Source organism: Lutra lutra, chromosome 2 (genome assembly GCF_902655055.1).
Source record: "Lutra lutra chromosome 2, mLutLut1.2, whole genome shotgun sequence".
NCBI classification, from domain to species: Eukaryota; Metazoa; Chordata; class Mammalia; order Carnivora; family Mustelidae; genus Lutra; species Lutra lutra.
This window is the reverse complement of record NC_062279.1, coordinates 102,146,131-102,170,361: the sequence shown is the minus strand read 5'-3', so window position 1 is coordinate 102,170,361 and position 24,231 is coordinate 102,146,131. Positions and strand designations below refer to the sequence as shown.

The window sequence follows — 24,231 nt, the reverse complement described above, 5'->3', positions numbered from 1 at the left end:
AAGATCATGTTCTGTTCACTAGAAATCAGTAGCTGCCAGATTTCCACAGCTATTGACACGGGAACTCACTCCTGGTCCAGTATATTGTTTGCTTTTAAAGCTGTGATTTATGCTAGGAATCAGTTGAGGATGACTATCTCCCAAATTTTATCTACTTTGCTATCATATTTGAGGAAAAAAGAGTGACATTGAGTGGTAGGTGTGAAGTGGAGAAAGCTGAGAGGGTTTCTATCTACATTTAGGATACTTCTGAGGGGACTATTAGAACACCATATTCCATACTTAGTAGGCAATTACATAAAAATTGGTTGGGAAGAGTCAGCCAAATATCAACAGTTATTTCTTAATTTTATTAGATGTACAGACTCAGCTCCTTCAGTCCTGGCCTGCTCATGTAGCAATGAAAGCAGCTTATAATACTCAAAACAATGGAGGGGAGGGAAAATCCAACTTTATTATATCAAGTGTAGCCATTTTTACAATTAATGAAAGACATGTTTTCTATGCACATTGGAGTCTTTGGTCTAAGTAGTTTTTGCTCAGTATTTGGCACATGTCTGTGTGTAGGACACCAGGTGAACAGAGAAAGCAAATAAAATGTGACCTTTGTAAGGCTGGTATTTTCTTTATGAAGCCAACGGGTGCACAGATACACAAATATTAGCCCACTCGTATTTTTTGTCCCAGAAAACTCCTCTCTGGCTTCCAGCGTCTCTGCATTCCAACTTCGGCATCATCGCTGTGCATCTTGGTTCCCTGGGGGTCTTGCCATCTGTTTAACCGGTAAAGGGCCCCATCTCATCAGTGTCTTTATCCTCCAGCTGGAAACAGAGCCCTCTGGTTGGCCTTTTTCCTCTCTTTCCTGCTCCTGTTTATTTGGAACCAGCTCCTCTATGTCAGAGCAGGTGGCTTCACCTTAGCCAGTTACCCAGGATTAGCAATTACTGGAAGGTAAAAGATCGGCCTCAAAGAGGGAGCATCTGTTACTGCAGTGAACTTGGCATTGGAGAGAGCCTAGGGACTTGGACAAAGTCTAATTCATGAAGGTGATGCATCTCAGGGTGCTCTGCTTTTGCCTCTCACCTTCCTCAATGCTTCAGTTCCTTCAGGTTTAACCCTTTCATCTTTCTTAAGTGTAATAAGGCCAGGTAGTCCATGGTTGTCCTACGGCCTTCATATACTTGACAGTAAAACAGTCCCCTATCCTTTCGTGCTCCTAGGATTCTTGTACACTTGTGCACAGTCACTTCAACCTTCATAGTTGCCCAACTCTTACCTTAGGAAATCACTGAAAAGAGAAAAAAAAAAAAAAATGGCTCTTCGCCTTACCCCAAGTGTCCTTTTGAAGTTTCTTCCTTTCCAACCCCTGTCCTATATGTGGGAGATTTTGAGGAGTTACCAGGTAAGATATTTTCTAATTTCAAACCATACATAAAGACCCACATTAAAAAAACCCAAAAAACAAAAAACAGAAATGTGGCCATGGAAATGTGGAATGTTGCCATGTTTTCTTCATAAGCATATCTGTTAGGTAAGAAAAAGCAGGGAAGACAAAGAAACAAAACGAGCAATTTTACCCCCAAATGCCTGAAGTCTAATGACCTAAATTCCTCATTTTTAAAAAAGATTTTATTTATTTATTTGACAGAGATCACAAGTAGGCAGAGAGGCAGACAGAGAGAGAGGGGGAAGCAGGCTCCCCACTGAGCAGAGAGCCCAATGCCAGGCTCTATCCCAGGACCCTGAGATCATGACCAGAGCCGAAGGCAGAGGCTTAACCCACTGAGCCACCCAGGCGCCCCTAAATTCCTCATTTTTTTCTCCTCCTTGTTTAATTCTTCTTGCCTTAGCTCTTATTGTACACTATGCTTCGGCATTATGCATTTTGTGTTTTAATTTACATTATGGTTTTGTATTCTAGATCTGTGCTACCCTGAGCTGCCCCAAATAATTTTGAAAACAAATGTGGTCTTCATAAGAAACGCCTCCTAGTATTTTTAGAATTGCAATTCGAAAAAGTGATTCCCTCCTGACTTTACGATTACTAAGCACTGTCCTAAGTCCTTTTTGAGAAGCAGTGTAGTGTCCTTGTTGACACAGCTATTCTAGCATCGAACTGCTGGAGTTTATACTTGTTGGGTCGACCTAGAAATTGCTAGGCGATTGTCTTGGGCAAAGTGCTTAATATTTTTAAGCCTCAGGTTTCTCCCCAACAGTAATGCTGTGAGGACTAAGAACACTGATATGTAAACACACGTGCATACGTCTTACTCATCTCACAGCTTTCCTGTTGTGTCTGACTTTATTACCCGAACGAAACCTGGCATAAAGGAAATATTCTATAAATGTTAGCTCTGGATGTTTCTACGTACTTGAGTTATTATAACAGTGCTGCGAGAGATGTAATCCCCAGTCTACAGGTGAGGCAACTGAAGCCAGAGGAGGTGATTTCCCTTGCTCAAGGTCATAAAACTGGTGGGTGTACAAAGCCAAGGCTTGCACCTGGGTTCATCTGACCACAAAAGCCTCATACTTCTCCACTGAGCGTACTTCTGCCGCTTCATTTTGGCTGCATAGTTAACTAGATATGCTTGGATTATTAAGAGAATCAAGTTGCATCTATTAGTATAGGTTTACATCCTGATTTTTCTTTTCTTTTAAGTACTTGTAATTTCTCTTAGATTTCTGCTCTCTCCTTAAACAGTGAGTCAATGAGTTTACTCAGAGGTGTGACTTTCTTTGGAGGGCCAAATCTGGTCTGGGAGACCTTTTCCCAGTGGAGACATCTCCTCCCGCGTTAGTTATGGTTGGCTGTATAGAAACTATTGTCTTTTGTAGTATTGATTATTGCCTAACAGAAACATCTCCCTCTCTTTTTATTAACTTAATCAGGATCTTCTAGATGCAACGTAAATTTTCTTTCAGCAGTCAAATCTAGAATCAAAGAAAGAAAGCAGTCTTTCATTCTTGACAACCCTTGATTTTATTTTAATGTGGGAACTTTTAAAATACTCCAATAGGTGTTAGTAACAGAGGGAGATATTTGGTAGCTATTATTGAATTTTTATTGGGTTTGGCTAATGGAATAATTTGACGTTTTCTTTTTCAGCTGTCCCATTTCCTCCAAGTCACCGGCTTACAGCAAAAGAAGTGTTTGATAACGATGGGAAACCCCGTGTGGATATCTTAAAGGCACATCTCATGAAGGAGGGCAGGCTGGAAGAGAGCGTTGCATTGAGAATAATAACAGAGGGGGCTTCAATTCTCCGACAGGAAAAAAATTTGCTGGATATTGATGCACCAGTCACAGGTAAGTCCTGAGGATGGAGACTGCCTACTTGTAGCTACACTTTATTCTTAGCATCAAATCAAAAAATCCTAGATACCAATGAGTCTTCAAATACCTTTTTCATCTTACTCTTTAACTATCAAGTTTTTACATGAAGGAGTAAAGCTATGATACAGATATAACTATTTTTTCATTTCACGTATTGAATATCTGTAAGATGGTGATGCTCTAAAAAGTGTTGTGCAGTTCAGAGGTGAGGAAGATATTCTGAAGTAATACTTTACTTTGGAGCTGATCTTGTTTGTTGGTGGAAACACTATCTGGCACAGAGGACACAAAACATTTTTTGGGAAAGATTGGACAAGGTACACCAAGACATCCACAGTGGTTGAGAAAGTGACTGAGTTAAAGTCATTGTTCTCAAAATGTTGTCCCCAGACTAGCATTATCATCTCATCCCTCTGAAACTATTAAAATGTAAATTCTTAGGCCCTGCCCCAATGACTGAATCTTATTCTCTGGGCTGAGGCTATTTCTGTTTCATCAAGTCCTCTAGGAGATTCCAGTACACATTCAAGTTTGAGAACCACTGAAGTTTAGGAAGAGGCCAAATTTCATGCCTTCTTATAGTATTTTGTGCCTAGAAAATGTCTTCACTTTGAGTTTTTTTGCTCTGTTACTTCTTACGGGCAGATACATATTTTTGTATAAGTATAACCTCTCTTAGTCCATCAAAATTAAACATTGCCCAAAACAATGTTATATGGTATAGTGGGTCAAATATTAGAGACTTTTGATCTATCCTTTGTAGAGTTTCTAAACTTGTAAGGTTTTTTTTTTTTTTTTTTTTTTTTTTGGAGAGGCTAAAAATTATTTGTTTTCTCCTTAATTATTATCATTCTGGCAAAGGAAAAAAAATTAGATATAAGATTTTGTCCTTTTCATAATAAAGGGGGTATTTTAAAATATTTCACATATAAAAAAAAAATAAAAAAATAAAATATTTCACATATACTACTGATTGCTTCTTCCAAATCTTTATTACTTACATAATGATTGGCCTTCAAAGGTATATTTAAGTATTATTGTTAAGAGAAAAATAAGCTCTCTAGAATACCAGACCAGACCTTCCTTGGTCAAAATGTCCTTAATGGTTCTTATTCCAAAGAAATTGACAATCTTGATGTTTTATTTTTGGTTGGTAATGCAATTTTTCTTGTTTGTAATTCAAAAAATATAATGAATGTGTTTGGGGCCAGGCAGCAGGAGAAATTAGCTCTGATGGTGTTAACTCAGTTTTGGCCAGTGTTGAGTAAATCAAGCCATGGATTCACTCTGTGTGTATCACTGTGAACCCCATTTTCCATGTGTTCAAATGGAGTCTTGCTTTATTATCTCCAACTCCTACACACTGTGAAAATAAGACAAAACCAATGTGAACATTCTTTACTTTCTTAGATACTAAAATGCTATATTTGTTTAGTATTCAGATACAAGTGTAGAAGCCACCAGCAAAAAATAAAGCAAAAAACCAAACCAAAACAAACAAAGAAACTACTGTAAGAATTGGTCATAAATTCCACTTACAAATTAATGATAAAATATTAGGTAAATGACATCTTTATCATTAAGCTTGCTTTTGTTAAGAATGAATGGCTTGATATTTTGAGTTTATTTATTTCACATGATAATGTGTGACTTGCAATGAAGAATTCATGTGAAGTTCACTAATGAGCCCAGTAGGTGGTAATGGAGGTGATAATTATCACTTAACAAAACATGTAAAATAGATATTTAGGGCAATGTATTTTCTGGGATGCAGGCAGCTTTTCTTTTTGATTAGGCCCTGTGCTGAAAGAACACATAGAGAAGATTCTGGAAGAGTAAGATTTAGGATGTTTTATCCCAGAAACCTTCTGGAGGCCATGGACTAATTGCCCCCATGTTCAGTACAGATCACACATGGTTCTTTCTTTCTTTCTTTATTTATTTATTTATTTATTCATTTGACAGAGAGAGATCACAAGTAGGCAGAGAGGCAGGCAGAGAGAGAGAGAGAGAGGAGGAAGCAGGCTCCCTGCCTAGCAGAGAGCCCGATGCGGGACTCGATCCCAAGACCCTGAGATCATGACCTGAGCCAAAGGCAGAGGCTTAACCCACTGAGCCACCCAGGCGCCCCACATGGTTCTTTCTAGTGAGATACCAGCAGACAGCTTGGCAGAGTTTGGAGTATAGCTATGAAGAGACTTTAGAAATCAGGACTCAGTCATGTATAACATTCCCAGGGGAAGCTAAAACCCAAAGCTTTTTAGATAGTGACAGAAGCAGCTACGGAGACATCACAGAATACGTAGCACTAGTGAAATATAATCCAAGCAGGAAAAACTTTTCTCTAGAGGAATGTTTATATTTCATAACAGAAGCAGAATCCCAAGGAACCTCTTGTAGATTCCATTGTAGTGATCTCTTTTCCTCTTTTCTGGGAACATAAGGATGTGGAATCATAGTGAAAATGGGAATAGAAAAAAAGAGAATAGAAAAAAAATATTTTAACATTTGGGTAAAAGGGAAAAAGGAAAAAGCCTTTTGCATGTAATTCACCATAAAGCTAGATTTATAGCTTCATATCCCAGCCCGTGAGTTTCTGAACAAAAGCTGAAACCTGCAAAAATGCAAAAGGAAATCAGGATATGTTGACCAGACAATATTACAATCCCTTTTATTTCAAGATACTTCTCATAAGAATCTGAGCTAGCAGTGTAATGTGCATCTTGTTTGTTGGTGGAATCACTATCTGGCACAGAGGACACAAAAAAATGTTTTGTTGTTGTTGTTTGTTTGTTTGTTTTGAGAGAGAGAGAGAGAGTTGGACAGAGAGCAAGGGAGAGGGAGGGAGAGAGAATCCCAAGCAGACTCCCCACTGAGTGTGGAGCCTGACAGGATGGGCTCCATCTCTTAACCATGAGATCATTACTTGAGCCAAAACCAAGAGTCAGATGGTTAACTGACTGAGCCACTCAGGATCCCCATGTATTTTTAAATTGAGAATATTTGTTGCTTAGACGACTGAATCAGTAAGGTTGTCCTTTTTTTACTGATACTAGGCTATGCGATACAAGTCATAGTTGACACTTAAAAATCTTCAGGATAGAGTATTCTTTATGTGGTTCAGAACTCCACACTTAGAAAAGATGGAAAACTCAGTTCAGAGGAGAAGGAAGAAGAGGTAGAAGAAGGAAGTAGAAGAGGAAGGGGAGAAGGAAAATAATATAGAGATATTATTTTATATAATATACAAATGGTATATATGCAATGAGAATGAAAGGTATGATATACAAATGAGAACCTGTGATAAAGGTTAAGAGGAAAGAAGCAAGGTCTTTTAATGTCCTGGAAAAGCCTGAAGCCTGACAACTTGGTGATATTCAAGTGGTATTAGAAATAATCTCTCACCTGCATATGTGAAATTCCTGAAAATGGTGAGGTGAGTGAGTCCTGGTAGAAACTGGTAACTTCTTGTGTGGAATTCACCTTTAAGTGGAATAGACCTGTAAACTCTCAAAATGAAACAAATGACAAGTATTTTGTAGTTACACACAAAAGCCCTCCCCCACTTTCCCTCTAGTCCTCTCCACTCTGAGTTTTTATTCATAAAACTGTTTCGCTCACAAATGTTTAGAAAAAAGCCTTGCTAATATCTGTGCCATGGTTTGCCCCCATTTTGAGAAAAACCTAGAAATTAGTATTCTAGTTATTTGAAATCTGGACATTTCATTTCTTGAGCAGGTCTTTCATGTTTAAATGAACCAAGTTGCCCAAATCACCTTCCCCCACTTTAAGTGTTTATAAAGGTAGTGAAAGGTTTATAGTTATTTTAGATTCTCTTTACCCTTAAAATTCTGTACATTTTATTTGGGGGGAGAAGAACTGGGAAGCTGCCTAGTCCCAACCTGGCCTTTTGGGTGTGTCCCTCTGGAGGAGATAAAGCACTGTGTACCTTGCCCTCCAGGGGGTTAGATTCAGATCAACCAGTAACCTCCTCATGGGAGTAGAGGTGACCATTAGCCGGGGTCCGCAATCAAGACAAGGAAGGTATGAGGCATGTTTTGCTTTTTTCTCTAAACTAACTTGCCTCATTAGAATGGTAGCTGTTTCAGAGATTTAATTTGAAGAATGTATTTCTGTGTTGGAGGCATTTTTCTTCTCTGATTCTTTTAGGAAAATTCCTAAAATTTCCTTCTCCAATTCTTTTAGGAAAATTCAGTTGAGTTTATCTTTGTTTACTTGTAACATACAAATGGGATAGGTAGCCAGATGTCAGTGTGGCCACTTACTATGGACTGAATGTTCATGCCCTCGCACCTCAATATTCAGATGCTGATGCACTAATCCCCAATATGATGGCATTTAGAGGTGGGCCTTAGGGAAGTAATTAGGGTTAAATGAGGTCATGGGGTTGGAGCCCCGATGATGGGATTATTGCAGGTCTGAGAAGAGGAAGCGATGAGAGCTCTCTCTCTTTCTCTCCTCCACCTGAGGATACAGTAAGATGGTCCCTATAAACCAGAATAGGGTCCCCATCAAACACTAAATATACTCCAGCACCTTGATCTTGGACTTTCCAGCCTCTGGAACTGTGAGAAATGTTTGTTGTTAAAGGTACCCCATCTCCAGTGTCCTCTTGAAGTGGCCTGGACCAAGATACAGTTCATTTTGGGAATTCAACTTAATGAATATTTATTGAACATTTATCTTGTACAGGTGGTGTGGGTTATACAGAGATGAATCAGATGTCGTCTCTGCTCTCAGGGGCTCAGAACAAGATAAGGAAAACTGATATTTTTGGCCAGAGATATCAAACTATGGATTATACAATATATGATCTAGATTTATTCAAGCAAATTAAGAAGTACCAAACTGGATATAGCTAATTTAAATCCAAAAAGTTTTCCCATCTTCCAAATGGCTGAGGTTTCCCTGCCTGACACTGCCCACTGATTATTATGTTCTGTCTTTACGTAAAAGAAACCGTTAAATAGCCAAGATCCTAACTATCTTGATTAGGGATTGAGAACTCCTTTAGAAGGTCAGGAACTGTGGAGGATAAGTACAGGAGGTCTAGTCCTTGACCAGAACACTCAAGGTCTGGTCAGGGAGTCAGACACAAAAGCAGATAATTACTATATAATTTGTTAAGAACTGTAATGAAGATGCCCACGAACTTAGTGTGGGAACTCAGAAAAAGGAATGCAGGGAAGGCAAAGTTTCGACAGATTTCATGGCATTTGAACTGGATCACATCTGAGAAGTAAAATTGTACTCTGTGAAGGATATTTTGAGCAGAGACAACGGCATATCAAAGGTAACGGTGTTTTGTGGGTTTTTTTGTTTGTTTGTTTTTGTTTTGGGGGGGGGTAAAGTGGTAAGACTTGGTTTTGGAGGTTTGCTGTGGCAAGCCAGGGTCTCAGAAGGGGTGAGGGTTGGGGGAGACTGAGGTTGGAAGGTTCGGGTTGGGAACGAGCCCCTGGCAGGCAGCGCTGAGACGTTCAGATACTGTTCTGTAGGCACTGGAGAATCTAGGGGCCTTTGAGCAGGGACTTACATAATCATGTTTGTGACTAGAATCACATCCTGGAGGAGGTGAGTGGAATGGAGTGGGAAGGAACTCTGGGGAGAGGCTTTGGTTAGGAACCTATCATATTCTCCCAGAGAAGCCAAGACGATGCCTTTGGCAGGGTAGGGGATTTGGATATGATTTTGATTACAGGTCTTTTAAAAAAATGATAATTAATACTAATCTTAAAACATCTGATAGTTTGTACTTGAAAGTCGGTGTCCACAAAGACTACTTGAATAAGTTAGGTGGTTTATGCAAGGATCCAATTTCCTCCATTTCTCCTTGAAGTTTTCATACTTTCCTGTTTTCCCTTCGACTGAGCAGAGAACATTGCCCTCATTTGTAAAGCAAAGCAGACCAGAAGCTTAGGTTTTGAATCCAGTGATTTAGAACTCATTTGCTGCTCTTTGGGCGGAGGGGATAGGCCTGCATAAGCTGGGCAAACTGCTAATCTCTCCAGTTCATCTGTTTCCTGCAGGGGGGGGATTTGTCCCTGGGGCAGCAAAGGATTCCCTTAGTGGCTGTGTCTGCCATTTAGCATGTCAGGCAGTTGCCAGGAGAACCCTCTGGCTTTGTTCCTGGATGCGAGAGTGGACCAGTGGCCAAGTTTAAGGTCATGGCATTCCTTCCCTTACAGCAGCTGACGTCAATTAGGAGAATTCCCCATGCCTTTACTCTGGGGAGAGTTAAGTGGGGATAAGAATCCAGTGTCTTTTGAGATCTAAAAGATCAGTGTTTACTCTCCTCCTACTGTCATTTGTCACTATCAAAGCCTAACGCGGCCTTAGTTTATATGGGGATAAAATATTACTTCTGGGGCATTTTGCCCACTTAGATTTCAGTGGCCAAATCTCGAGGGCCTTCCCTTCAGCCAGAGGCCTGTTTTGGTACCCGACCCACTGCTGGCAGTCAGCACATTTCAGCCCAGGCCTGTGACCGGAGCGCATCATTTTGAAGTCCTTATTCTCCTTAGTTTTGACCCTTGATTAAGAAAAAGAAAAAAGATAATGTTGATAAAAGATCACTGCATGTGAGCCAGAGTCCTTTCCCATGACGCGTTTACTCTCTGGTTTGGCAAGGCTGGTTTTAGGAAAACCATCTTAAGCAGGAGAGAAGGGAGTTTCAGCAGTCTGAGTCCATGTTTCTCAAAATTGAGCACGGATCAGAATCACCTGAAGGACTTTATTAAAACACAGGTCGCCGAGCTGCACCTCCAGAGTTTCTGATTTAGTAGGTCTGGAGGTGGGCCTGAGAATTTGAATTTCTAAGAGCTTCCCAGGTACAGATGATACCCTTGATCTGGGACCGCATTGTGGGAACCACTGGTTTAAGTGACTGGTCTGAGGTCTCCTGGCTAGTAAGCCGAAAACCTTGTTTTGACCAGGCATCCATTCAGGTACCTCCTGCTTCCTTATCACACTGTCTGACACGCAGTATTCTGTCTCTGTATAAGATTTTTAAAAATCAGACATTTTCTGGGCGCCTGGGTGGCTCAGTGGGTTAAGCCGCTGCCTTCAGCTCAGGTCATGATCTCAGGGTCCTGGGATCGAGTCCCACATCGGGCTCTCTGCTCAGCAAGAAGCCTGCTTCCCTCTCTCTCTCTCTCTGCCTGCCTCTCCGTCTACTTGTGATCTCTCTCTGTCAAATAAATAAATAAAATCTTTAAAAATAAATAAATAAATAAATAAATCAGACATTTTCAGTTCCTTTCACAAAATTTGTTCTTGCTTATTACTGAAAAAAAAAATGCTAAGAATGCTATTAAAGTTTCTCAAGAAATAGAAAGAAATAAATTACTTTGGTTGTTGATAATTTGTTTTATTTTAAATAAAAATGTGTTGCTGTAATGCAAGGCGGGGGGGAGACAAAACAGTAGTGCTTAGAGTATTTGGCGTACAGAGTTTATCTGTACATTTTTTCTCAGTGAAAAGAGCTCTCACAAGCTCTCTGAGAGTGGACTGTATAGAAAACTATGGCTGGGACAGTTAATAAAGGGGAGAAAAAGGGAAGATCAAAAGCATCTTTACGTGAATTGTTTGGTAATGAATGGAGTATTATATTAAGAATAGCTGAGCCATAGTCCTCCAGCACTCGTGTGTAACGAACGAGTCAGTAATAATCTGTTGACCTCAGTAAACACGTAACACCATCCAAAGGAAACATTTGACAGTCATTACACTTACATCATAATTACCACGAACAGATATTTTGCTTTAAGATGCAGCATACCCTGTCCTTTTCAGTTTGCCATAAATCGGTACTTCTCACAAATAGTGTTTAAGCACCACTGGTAAGGTGATGCCTGGAGCTGTTTTCTTTTATCCTTCCTTTTTTTAAAACATTTTATTTATTTGTCAGAGAGAGAGAGCACAAGCATTGTGAGCAGCAGGCAGAGGGAGAGGGAGAAGCAGACTCCCCACTGGGCAGAGAGCCTGATCTGGGGCTCAATCCCAGGACCCCGGGATCATGACCAGAGCTAAAGGCAGATGCTTAACAACTGAGCTACCCAGACATCCTATCTGTAGTTGTTTTGATAGGAAGATGAAAATCTCTAAAATTATTATCCTTAAACCTGAAAGTTATCCCTTGGAGTGATAATATTCTGATTGCTTTGGAGAAAGTTGAAATGAATTAATATATTGTAATCCGTATTACTAGGGCTTGAAGAGAAGTAGTGTTTCAAAGAGAAGTAGTGTTTCAGATAATACCAGAATTCTTCCAGATGAGGAAAGAACATTTTTCCTGGGTATCTGCAGGTAAAAATATAGATGCTCTTCCTTTTGTCTAGGTGGATTATATCCATATTTCCAGTCTCATCTCATGTTACATTTTCTCACTCAAGTGTCCCTAATAATTTCAAACACCACTGATTTTATTTTCTTGTGGGCCAGTAATGTTTATAGGTTTTAATGGACATTCCCGAATGCTGGTCACAGACTGGTTCTGGTTTATGACAGACTTTTTGTTGGTCCAGAGTGCAGTTATCTTTTTCAACTTAGTAAGAATGCTTTTTTTTTTTTTTGGTATATGAAACTATGGTAGATGGTAATTGTTTTTTTTATTGCTTTTTGGTAAATGAATTAATGAGTTATTTTGTTGTAAGGCTAATATTTAATTTCTTGTTTTACATTATTGTTATAAACACTGCCCTTTCTAACTCGTGTTTTCACCCGGCCCTATGAAGGAGGTGCTATTATCAGCTCCATTTTACAAATGAAGAAACTGAAGCTCAGTGGGGTGTCATATCTGAGTTTACCCTTCTAGAAGGTGCCAGAACTGGTATTAAAGCCCAGACAGTTCAACTGCATCTATTCCCATTTTATTTGGATGATACAGGTCCCTGGAATTATTAATTCTGGGAGTAGTCATATAGTATCGCCTTTAACAATATTGTACTGATTTTTTTCATCGTTTCATGCTGTTATCCTATTAAATGTTAACATCTGAGGATATAGATTTTGGGTTATGGTTTTTTGGATGTTCCTCTATTTCAAAATACATTTAATGTAAATGCACTGCTGATTTGCACATAGTAAATTATGAAAATAATAGAAGCATACAGGCACCTCCAAAACAGAGTTCATATCCGTGTATGTGTGTGGATATGTCTGTTACCGTGTGTGTCAGTGTAATCATTTAAATGACTGTTATCTTTTTATTCTGTTCTTTTCTCCTCCATAGCTATTTGTCTATTGGTGTCTTAAGTGGAATATTTTAGACATACAAAATACTGGAGAAATAAAATAGATGAACTTGTCAGAAGTAGCTTCTTATAGAAAAATCTGTGGCTTAATTAGTGGATCAGTAAGGGGAAAATAATATTAAGTTTTGAGGCAGCCTTAACTTTAGCTTTAGCGCTATTTAAAATGACTATCTTGGCATATAAAATGTATTATTTAAAATATTAAATGCTTTCATACGTATACTCTTGCCAGTGTTAAGATACATTCCCTGAGAGAAGGCTGGTAGGCAGTTCTGTCCTGGCTCGGTTTTTGTCTGCTGGTCCAGCTGTCTACCAGCATCACTGCATGAGCACTGTCTCTTGAAGTAACGTGAAAGTCCATGGAGAGCTTTGAGACATGAGTCCATCTGTTGGAGAGGTTAAAAAAACACAAAAAATCACACAGAAAAAAACCCACCAAAAAATCCCAAGAGCTATCAAAAGTTCAATGTTTATTTTTTAATATTAAACACTGATATATATAATATATGTATTATATATATACAAATTATATATATATATATAAATACAAGAGTAAATTACAAACTGATAACAAGTCTCCTTTAAGTTGCCTTTATCATTTAAAAATGACACTTCTCATAAAATGTGGTTTGTAGAAATAGGATTTTATGGATTATATGAAAAGAGGAAACCAACAAACCAACCCCACATCTAGGGGGGTAATCAAATCTTTTTCAAAGATTTTTATGAAACAACATCCTATTTTAATATTCTAAACAAAATTTAAATTCCTGCTATCATTTGGTCACTGTTTGACTTCAGTTTGGTGTATAATATGCTTCCCTGTAATTAATTTCTGTTCACAGTTGATCTTGTGGTCCGTGTATTAGCCAGTTTTAGACACAGAGGCAGTGTTTCATTCTGTTCCTTAAGATATTTAGAGTTTGGACACCAAGGCTTTTGAACTTCAACTTCATGAGAGTCTTATATGTAGGCCAAAAGAAACTTGACCTCTTTTTCTTTAAGCTTTTCTTAATTTTTTTTTCTTCTAATGCTGTCTTCTGAATTGTCTTGTTTCTTATTTACAACGAACAAAGCCCGGTGAAAGAGTAAAATGAGGATTTATGGGAAGGACAACTGTAGGTAAAATTTAAGGAAAGATAAAATTATTAACCAGACTTTCTTTTTCTGTTAAGACTCCATTTGTAGTTTTTGTTTGTTTGTTTTAATAATAATCAATGTCAAGATCACTGCTTGATTTACAGTGCCTTTCTTTCCGGATTCATATTCTTTGTTATATTCATGACAGTATAATTGTTGTGACTTTTGGATTTTGTGATTAAAGTCCGATGTTTTGCTCTTAAGAAATTGATGTGGAATTCATGAATTTGATTCCACTTCAGAGACGCAGCTGTTGACATGATCTCCACCCCTGCTCTCTGATTTGAGATGCCATCTGGTGGTATGCATTCGATACATCGAGCTGTGCTTTTCACTGCCATTGGAGTCTTTATCCTTCATTGCTTATGAAGGTGAATATTTGTTGAAATGACTTGCAAAGACGTCTGTTTTCATTTCAAACAAAGGATCTTTTGTACCTTACTTTCTGTTTTCTCAAAGTAATATGCCTCTGTGCCTTGGTCTTTATTAGCCTAATCTGATTCTTTCTTAAAACAACATTGACTTTGAAAATCAGGCTCCAATGTTAGGAACGCAGAGCTCACAGAATTGAGCTCACAGAAATTTGTAGATATTCAGCATCTCCTTTAAGATCCTAATTACATATGCTTTTCATTTTATTTTCAAGTGGTATATCTGATTGGGTATTTGGATATCATGTGACGAATAGGAGATTACCAGATAATTCTAAACATGAAACAGATTATTCGCTTAAAATTCTCTCCCTCATGTTTTAAACATTAAAGGCCAGTTCCTTCAAAGGTGGATCTTAGCTTAATCTTAACGACTGCTTTCTTCGCCTTCTTCAAGACATAAGCTGGTGATACTTATTAAATATATATCAAAGCTAGGTGAAAATTTGGAAAGTTAATTGTCTGCATTATTGATGTGAAATATCCATTCCACTTGAGAACCTGACTTGAGGAAATGTCAAAAAAAATGAGATTTTTGTTTTGTTTTGTTTTGGGCTGTTTTATATGAGTTGTGGCTCCTTAGCTTAGTTTATTGGGGGCATGGTGGCAGTGAGGCAATTTATAGAATCTTTTCCCTCTGTGGGCTGTTCAGCATTCTCAGATTATACTCAAACTTCTGGTTCAGCCAGTTTATCTGGGGGAGAAAAAAAATAAAAAGAGAGAGAAAAGAAAAGAAAAAAAAGGATGGAATGAGAAGAGGTGAGAAAAGGAAGTGTGATTTAATCTCTGCTGTGCTAATGACCATGTGACAATAACTTCACTTTCACCCTATGTGGTATCGGGGTTAAAAATTATGGATCTTGGGACACCTGGGTGGCTCAGTCATTAAGCGTCTGCCTTCGACTCAGGTTATGATCCCAGGGTCCTGGGATCGAGCCCCACATCAAGCTCCCTGCTCATTGGGAAGCCTGCTTCTCCCTCTTCCCACTCCCCTTGCTTGCGTTCCCTCTCTGTGAAATAAATACAGAAAGTCTTTAAAAAAAATTATGGATCTCTAGATTTGCATGCCGGATCTGCAGTTTTCTAGCTTTGTACCACTGGCCACTTGTTTCACCTCTGGAAACCCCAGCTTCCTGATCTTTGAGGAGATGGGGTGTTAGTCTCATGCCTGTTGCTTCCAATAACGTGAAATGCTGCAGCCACAGCTAAGTGCCCAGTAAACAGTAGCTGGGTGGTTATTATTGCTACATCCATTCTTGTCATGGTGGTTATTGTTGTTGTGCAGCTAATATTCCAGCCATCGGTTCTCTTCCAGTGTTGGGTGATTGGAAGCCCAGAGAGCTTTTTCTGACTGCTCATCTGGATTTTGTAGCAGGCATCATGCTTCTCCTTTCATGGAATAGGTCAATACTGAGAGGGCTGTGGAATGCAGGGGGGAGCAGACAGATCCTCCTGCTGATGGCTTCCCACCGCTCATCCTTTCTAAATTGCAAATGAGTTTCAATTTTAATTAAGGAAAAATACATTTTGCATTTGTGAACATTTTTTTGTCCATAGTCAGGACCTTAAGTAGAAGGAAGGAATAATGTGGTACCTGGCAGGCTCAGTCAGAAAAGCATGGGACTCGGTCTCAAGGTTGTAATTTCAAGCCCCACATTGGGGGTAGAGAATACTAAAAATAAATAAATAAATAAATAAATAAATAAATAAACAAACTTTATTTTTAAAAAAAGAGGGAATGAAAAAAATTAGAAAAAAAAAACAATCCAGTGAAATGTGAGGTATTAAGTTGTCTTTTGAATTGGAAGTAATTCAAATATGAGAGGGTGGGTGTTGCTCAGGCATCCCATGTCAAGTGGTAATTTTCCATATTTGACAGCTGGATATCATTTGACGCAACCACGTTTTCGTTTCAAATTTGATTGATTGACTTTTTAAATAACAGTTCATGGAACTACCAACAAAGTACACATTATCTAGATTTTACATTTCCTATGTAATATGCAACTGTAGATTGCTCTCTGACATTTAAATCAGATAAATGTGACTGGGATTTGCAGTCACATTCCAGTGTTTTTTTTTTGTTTTTTTTTTTTTTTGTTTGTTTTATGTTTTTTTGTTCTCTTCCACTGGTCACCCTAGGGCCAAAAATCAATGATAAATGGTATTTGTCTTATGTGTAAGTCATTGTATGCTACACAAAAGACAAATACCATACATTGACATATTAAGATGATTCAAATATTTTTAAGGTTTTCATTCATTGAACATTTACCCTGGTACAAACACTGTGCTAAATACATACATACAATGGTGTCCAATTGTCAAGCATCAAGTTGCAAATCCTAGGATGGTTTAGAAAGTCTTGAGTGTTCCATTGTCCATAAATATCTTCAGTCTCATCTAATACCTGGTTCCCTCATTACCTCTATTCTGTGACCTGTCCACAATGGCATTCTTTCAGTTCAGCTCTGTTACCACCTTCCTTTTCAATAAGAGACTTGCCACATGCTCTTCCTTCTTTCCAGAATATCCTTCACCCCCATACACACATTCAATAATCTTGAATAGTCAGATTTCAGCTTAAATGTCACTTTGTTAGTCTTCAGGGATGCCTTCCCTCACTAGTTCATATAGTACCATGTACTTTTTCTTCAAAATATTTATCATAGCAATAATATTATGTTATTTGTGTGATCATTATATTGAACTTTCTCTTCCTCACTAGACTATCAATTTCATGAGGGCTGACCCCTCATCTGCTTTTGTTCACCATTTTATCCTTACCATGTAATATAGTGACTGTGTGATGGTAGACATTCATTAACATTTGTTAAATGAAGCTATGCATGACCTCAACTTATAAAGTTTATAATATTCCTTATGACCTTAACATGATCACATACCATGTGTTGATACCATGTGTCAAAGAGAACCAAAGCCAGATACCAGTTAAAGTGGTGAACAAACAAACAAACATTTTATTCCTAAACTATTGCAAAGGGGGAAAGAGACCAGTAGAGAGCTGAGCTCTGTTCGGAATATAAGGACAAGTAGGAATTGATAGCCAAAGAGTGAGGCAAGGAAGTCTGTGGATGGAAAATTACTAAGAGGAGATTTCAAGGGTACAGAGATTCTTGCTGAAGGCAGGCCAGGGTGATCAGATATCAAGGATAAGGGGATTCTTAGTACCACTGGACAGGCAAGCTAAAGACATTTTCCAAAGGATGAGGCCTGGAGGAGAGAAGGCTCAGAGGAGCCTGACTAAAGTTTGGTCAGAAAGAGAGTCTTTGGGGCACCTGGGTGGCTCAGTGGGTTAAAGCCTCAGCCTTCAGCTCGGGTCATGATCCCAGGGTCCTGGGACCGATTTCCACATTGGGCTCTCTGCTCAGCGGGGAGCCTCTTCCCCTCTCTCACGCTGCCTCTCTGCCTACTGTGATCTCTGTCTGTCAAATAAATAAATAAAATCTGTAAAAAAAAAAAAAAAGAAAGTCTTTGTCAGTCCCTCCTCCTGTTCAAGGAGAGAAGACACATTCTTTTTCTCTCTCAATAACATGTCCATTTTTCATTTGGTCACATTCTGTTCATTAAGGACCAACGAAATTATCTATTGAGACTTGGTGACAATTGCTCTACTTTGTAACCTGGAGACATTTAGTAAGAGAGATACCTATAAAAATAAACAGAAAGGCAGAGATTAGAGGCTGAATCAATCTATATGCCCAATTTCACAGGTTTTCATGGGTCCACCAGAAGTCCTAGAACCTGTCATCTTTTCTCAGCAGTGACAGCATGGTGATAGCAATGCAAGGAATTTCTTCATTTGTCTCTGGAATCTTCCTGATTACTACAAAGGCATGAGTTAGATTAGTGGGACAAAAGTGCAGTAGTAAGTTCAACTCCATGTCCAGAGTGATACAGTCATTGAGGACAGTGTACTGGGTTTCTCCTAATTAGCAAGTTATAGATTCGAGGCCAGTAGTGATGTGGTCGATGAACAAGACTAACTGCTTCAACAATGAATATGACTCTGTTATTGAATCAAACTTTTTCATCCAGGCAATGGATTCTTTCCGATGGTATCCAAAAGGTAACAAACCTTTCCCCCAAAGCAATGAGGTTGTGGATAGGACTTAGGCCCAATTCTGTAGCTGTATTTTCTAAACATCTCCACAGGAACTGAGATCACCTACAAGGGAATCTATGATGTCCTGGGCACCTTTTTGGTTTCCACAGTGAGAGACAGGTGAACTGAAAAGAGTGGGTCCTTATTTTAGAGCTAGTCAAAAAATGGAAGAAAACTGTGGGTATGATGAAGAGATTGGGAAAAGCAGCAGGTCCGCAAGATCTGGTCCAGTTCACCAATAGACTTGGTTTCCACAGAGTAAGAATCATCAGGGGCTAGTCAGGAGTCATAGAATTAATTCTATCTTAGATGAGGGTCACTAGAGAATGTGAATTTTGGGGGTGGGGAAAAGACTTGTCAGACATAGTTCATGTGTAGTTGGGTTGAGTCTGAGGAACCAGACCGGGAAGGCTAATGGGACCTTTCCATTGAGCTGAGGAAAATGAGAGGGACCGGAGGCTGCTTGGGAGTCTTATGGTTGCATTTAGTGATGGCTAGGTAAGTGTAATGACTAATGCCCATTTCAGGAAAGGGACTGGTTGTAACATTCTGATGGAAACAGACATGATTATTGCAAAGATACACTGGAATGGGTTTGGGGGTTGACTCCTGATGGGTAATTGTCCAGTTTCGAATGATGGAGGGAATGGGAAGAAGGGTTGTAGACAAGCAAGCATTATGATTGATGAAAGGAATCTAGGCAGAGTCTGCTATGCCCACTGGAAAGGGAGCCGTGTACCAAGGGTCTGTCTGGTAGAGGACAATAGGAGACAGTGTGACTGTATTTGTCTGGTAGTATAAATTATTTTAAGGGTCAGTGGTGATCGAGATTCTAAATACATTTTTAAAAATGTAAACATTAACTTTCTTTTCAACCAGACTTTGATTTTCTGTTTAAGTAAGACCTAATGTGAAAGCTGTTAAATCTTCACTGTACTCCTGGCAAAAAAATAAAATTTGAACATGTGTATAGAAAGTGAAATTGCAGTGGAGCATGGATGTGTTCACCCTTGTGTTCCAGGTGTTCTTTTTTTTTTTTTTTTTCCCAGTAATATCTGCATTCTGTGTGTCATGAGAGTGCTGTCAGGATGAAGGTCTTCTGCCTAGTGGAAAGATCATTGGCTTCAGAATCAAATAAGTTTTAGAATCAACTAAGTTTTAATCCTGTTGCTGACAAGTTACCTAACGCATCCCTCTCCCTTTACTCATCTTGCAGATGGTTGAAATAATTTCTATATTACACTGCTGTGAAACTTGAGGTAACATAAGAAAAGTTCCTCATGCAATGCCTGGGATGTGGGAGGATCTCGAGGAATGAAAATTATCGTTTATTACCATTAACACCGTCATATATGCACTTAGACTCCCAAATCTGCTGTACATGGATGGATACCTATGCTCATATTTAGTAAGAAAAGAAAAAAATGTATTTTTTTTTAATTCTTAAAGATTATTTATTTATTTATCCGGTACACCCAGAGAGAGAGAGAGGGAACACAAGCAGGGAGGGTGTGGAGAGGGAGAATCACACCCCCCACCAAGCAGGGAGCCTGAGGTGGGGCTCAATCCCAGGACCCTGGCATCATGACCTGAGCCAAAGGCAGACACTTAACGACTGAGCCACCCAGGCACCCATGAAAAATATATTTTTCTGTATGTAGCATCCTATGCTGGACCATGATATGCTTGTAGGAATCATGCTGTTTTGTCTGCTAAATGTTAACAATCATTTTTGGTAAGAAACATCAAACATTTGGGAAACCTAGGTGGCTCAGCTGGTTAAGTGTCTGCCTTCGGCTTAGGTCATGAACCCAGGGTCCTGGGATGGAGTCCTGCATTGGCTCCTTGCTCAGCAGGGAGCCTGCTTCTCCCTCTGCCTACTCTGCCTGCTGTTGGACTTCCTTGTGCTCCTTCTCTCTCTCTGACAAATAAATAAAATCTTAAAAAAAAAAAAAGAACACCCACACACAAAAAGTTAGAAAAAAAAAAAAAGAAACATCAAACATTTGCTGATTTATTCAGTGCCTACTTCCTATTTGCCCTTTTGGTACAAATCAGAATTCATTAAAATAATTCATGATCGAAAATTCAAAAATTCCACTCAGAGAACTTATATAAACTCATCCCTTGTTTTGTTTTGTTTTGTGTGCTTTCTTAGTCCCCGAATTCCACTTTTTATCTGACTCACAGATGAGTTCCTTGACATTTGTTTGGGTTGCGAGTAGGATAGTGGTTTTGTTTAGATCTTCTTGTCATTATTCCACTGAAAGAATACCTTTCTCTGAGCGTAACAGGAAAAGGAAGATAAAAATAATGATAGTGGTGAAAACTATTGTCTGAAAGTGGTGAGAAAGAGTACAGGACCATGAATCAGGAATCCGGGGAGGTGGCTGCCCATTCTGACAGCAGTTTCTTCCTGCAATTCATGAGCAGATGATTCGCGGTGATCTCAAAGCCCTTTTTAGTGTTGATTCTATGAGTGTATTTCTTACTCCAAGTACCTATTACAGGACTTCAAAGTGAATATCTTGATTAGATACTTCATTAACCTTATCAGGGCTTCCTCCTGCCACCCTTTCAAAACATCTCTGTGTCAAAGCAGCAGATAACCTCAACTTTTGTTATTGTGTGATTTCACCTTCCCACCATAGGATGGTTTCCTGACCATTTCAGAACCACTGGTTTTATTTTCGTGAGTTCTTCAATAACCAGCATGACTTCTGTCATTAGGAACATCATCTGTGTTATAGCTGAAGCTTCCCTGCCCTTCCCCACATGGCGTTTTTTTTGTTTGTTTTGTTTTTGTTTTTTAATTCTTTAAAACATAGAAGGGCTCTTTCACCAAAATACTTTGTCTTCTTCAAGTATATGCTCTTTATACTTTTCTAATATAAATAACGAATAAATCGGCTGCTTTTTAAATTGAATGATTTATAGTAGCTGTGTAAAAAAGGCATTGTGAAAAGGGAAGGGATTTGTAATTTTAAGTAATATATTCTGATATGTCACCACGACATAATGAGAAATACATATTTGGTTCCCACCTCCAGTTTCTGACACAGAGCTCCTAAAACCCTTGTAGCTCCCTGAGTCATGAGCGTTAGAGGATCCTCTCACGGAGCACTGCTAAATAGCTTGGAGTTTCCTGGGTGATAGGAGCAACTTTTGTTCTAATGAGGCAACTCTGAGTGGGTTCCTGGAGGGCTTCAGGGGACCTGAAGCCATGATTAGAAGCTTGGAACTTTCAGCTCCAACTCCATCTTCTAGGGGAGAGGAAAGGGACAATAGATTGAGTTAATAATCTATCATGCCTGTGTGATGAAGCCTCCATAAAAATGTCTAAATTATGGGGTTTGGAGAGCTCCTGGGTTTATGAACACAAGTACATGCCAAGAGGGCAGTGCACCCCAACTCTACACGAACAGAAGTTCCTACGCTTGGGATCCTTCCATACCTTGTCACATGCCTCTTCCTCTGACTATTCATCTGTATCCTTTATAATATTCAGTCTATAAACCAGTAAATATAAGTAAATGTTTCTCTGCGTCTCTGCCCAACATTGAGGGGTGTGGGAGGGAGGGGGTTGTGGGAACTCCCAACTTTGTAACCAAATCTGTCAAAAATGTGGTACTCTGAGTTTGGAGATTGGTTGGTGTGGGGGAAAAGCCCAATACATATGGTGCCAGGAGTTATGTAAGTAGAGAAACAGTCCTCCTCTAATCAATATAGCTACTGATGTTTTATTGAATGTTGACCTCTCTTACTCCCATTTTGTTGTTGGTTTTGCTTGTTTGAGGGGTGGAGGGATTTTTATAGTTGTTGTATATAAGTAATAGAAATAACTTAATGAACACATCCTTTATTCCTTTAAGGATTAAATATTTGCTCATAGATCTGATTGCTGGCCATATCAATCCCTATTACTAAATTCTTGACTTTGAAAAAAATATATAAATTTTTTTCCCGTGATCATTTTCCTGTTGTGAACAGTCATCTTAATTTCATTTTTGGAAGAGATTTAGAGATAACTTCAGCTACCAGCCTCAGGGATCAGGAAGCTGAAGGGCACTGGTCTGGTAAGTTCATTCACTGCTGGTTAGTGCTGAGTCGGGCAAAAACCCCATTCCCCGCCTCAGTGTCCCACCGCCCTTCTTTGTTCTGTTACGTGTTTGCTTCTGAACAATGGAGAATGTTGATGATTACTTCTGTAGCATGTTCAGTGTTACTTTTGCAGTTTAATTTCTGTTGCCTTTATTAGAATTGAATGTACATTTATATACATTTAGTGTACTTTAGTAGTTATTCTTCAGTGGTAGATTTGAGTTTTTCTGCTCATTCCTAGCCTGTAGATCACATATTAACTCACTTTTCCCTACTAACCTTTAAATAGAGTAAGCCCTTAATGTCCTTCTCATTTTGTCCTTGACCTGGAGTTTTTTTCTGCTTCTTACATCATAGTTGGCAGCAGGGCACAGGTAATGACCTGCGAGGCGTGCTGTTTGTCCATTCCATGACTATCCTTATTTAACTGCTGGAAATGTTTCCCTCATCTTCCCCCATAATTACCTTTAAATGTCTTCAGACTTGAGAAAGTTGGGTTTTGTGGAGACCGCATAATGCTAATGGGAGCCTACCACAGATCTCCATTCTCTGTTTCCTGTGGAAAATGGAATAAAATAGAATGTTTTAGTTTCCCAAACTTACTCCATGGTGTGGTAGAATCAACCTTATTCATTCTATTTGTGCCTAAAGAGCAAACAACATTTTGCCCCTTTCCTGCAGAAGTTCCTTCCTGGCCAGCTCTGTCAATTTGAAAATAGAAAATAGAGAGTGTTTCATGTACCAATGACGATTACTTCCCAGTTTCTTCCTTCTCATCTAGCATTTGGGGCAGGTTCAGGCATATGCATCTTTTAATATGGTGTACAGCTGTGGAATTAGAAAGTTCTCGATGTGTGCATGCCATAGCTTGAACTCCTTTTGTGCTCTGGATCTCCTTCTTTAGCAAATACGCAAATAGAATCGTAAAAAGTACTAAATCTGGAGGGAACATTAGGGATAAAAGCAAGGCAAGTAGTGTAGTGGGAAGAATGGCAGACTGCTCAGTAATCAGCTAGGATAACCTGGAGCCAGGCGCCTCACCTACCGTGCGTCGGTTTTCTCTGGAGAAAATGAGTCAGACAGCAAGGTGCAAAAATTACCTGGATGTCACTTCTTTTATTCAGTGAAAATCGGTTGTTATAGTTTCCCAGGAGTCTGCCACAGGAGTCTCCTAAATCCCCATTTTAGCTATCACCTTGAGGGCCCCCTTTATTACTCAGAAGAAAGGCTGTTCTCCTCTGTAGGCCCCTGTTGATTTGTGCAGCTTCAAAAACAAGGGGAGTCTCAGACCAGCTTCTTCTCAGAAGTCTGTATTTCCTGTCTTCAGGCTGTGTTTTACTCTTTGCTTCCAGGTCATTCCCATCTCCGTTTCTTCCATTATTATGGATTTCTTAGATCTTTTTCATGTCTCTCAGTATTTGCCAGAGCTTTAAATCTGGCCCTAGCCCTCGACTCCCATTTCACAAATAAGTCCCCTTCTCAGGCCGCAGGGTGCCTGGTTCAAATCCCAGTTCCGGTTGCCTCCAGGCCCTGTCACCTCTCAGCTCTGTGGCTGGCCATTCAGGTCATGTGCACTCTCTGTGCTTCAGTGTTGAGCTCCCAGAATTGTTGTGGGGATTAAGTAAATCAGTACCTGTAAAGCTCTTCAAGCATTGTCTGGCACATAGTAAGTGCTATGTGATTACCAGCTATTGTAACGTGACTGTGGGCGAGGTGCCCCCCCCCCCACCTCACTCTTCTTGGCCAGCTGAGGGTCTCATCTTCCCCAGACGTAGAATGCTTGTCTGTTTATGTTATTTTAGATCAAGAAGTAGACATGAGCTA

General features: G+C 39.3%; 1 protein-coding gene across 4 annotated transcripts in view; it reads left to right on the top strand.

The window, feature by feature from the left end:
- The window catches only part of PPP3CA (protein phosphatase 3 catalytic subunit alpha), a 323,097-nt gene that overhangs the window by 153,170 nt on the left and 145,696 nt on the right, over window positions 1-24,231 (top strand). For all 4 annotated transcript variants that reach the window (XM_047718083.1, XM_047718084.1, XM_047718086.1 and 1 more), the window contains one exon: window positions 3,110-3,310. In XM_047718083.1, the coding sequence (XP_047574039.1) occupies window positions 3,110-3,310 (201 nt within the window). The remainder of the gene's footprint in view (window positions 1-3,109; window positions 3,311-24,231) is intronic.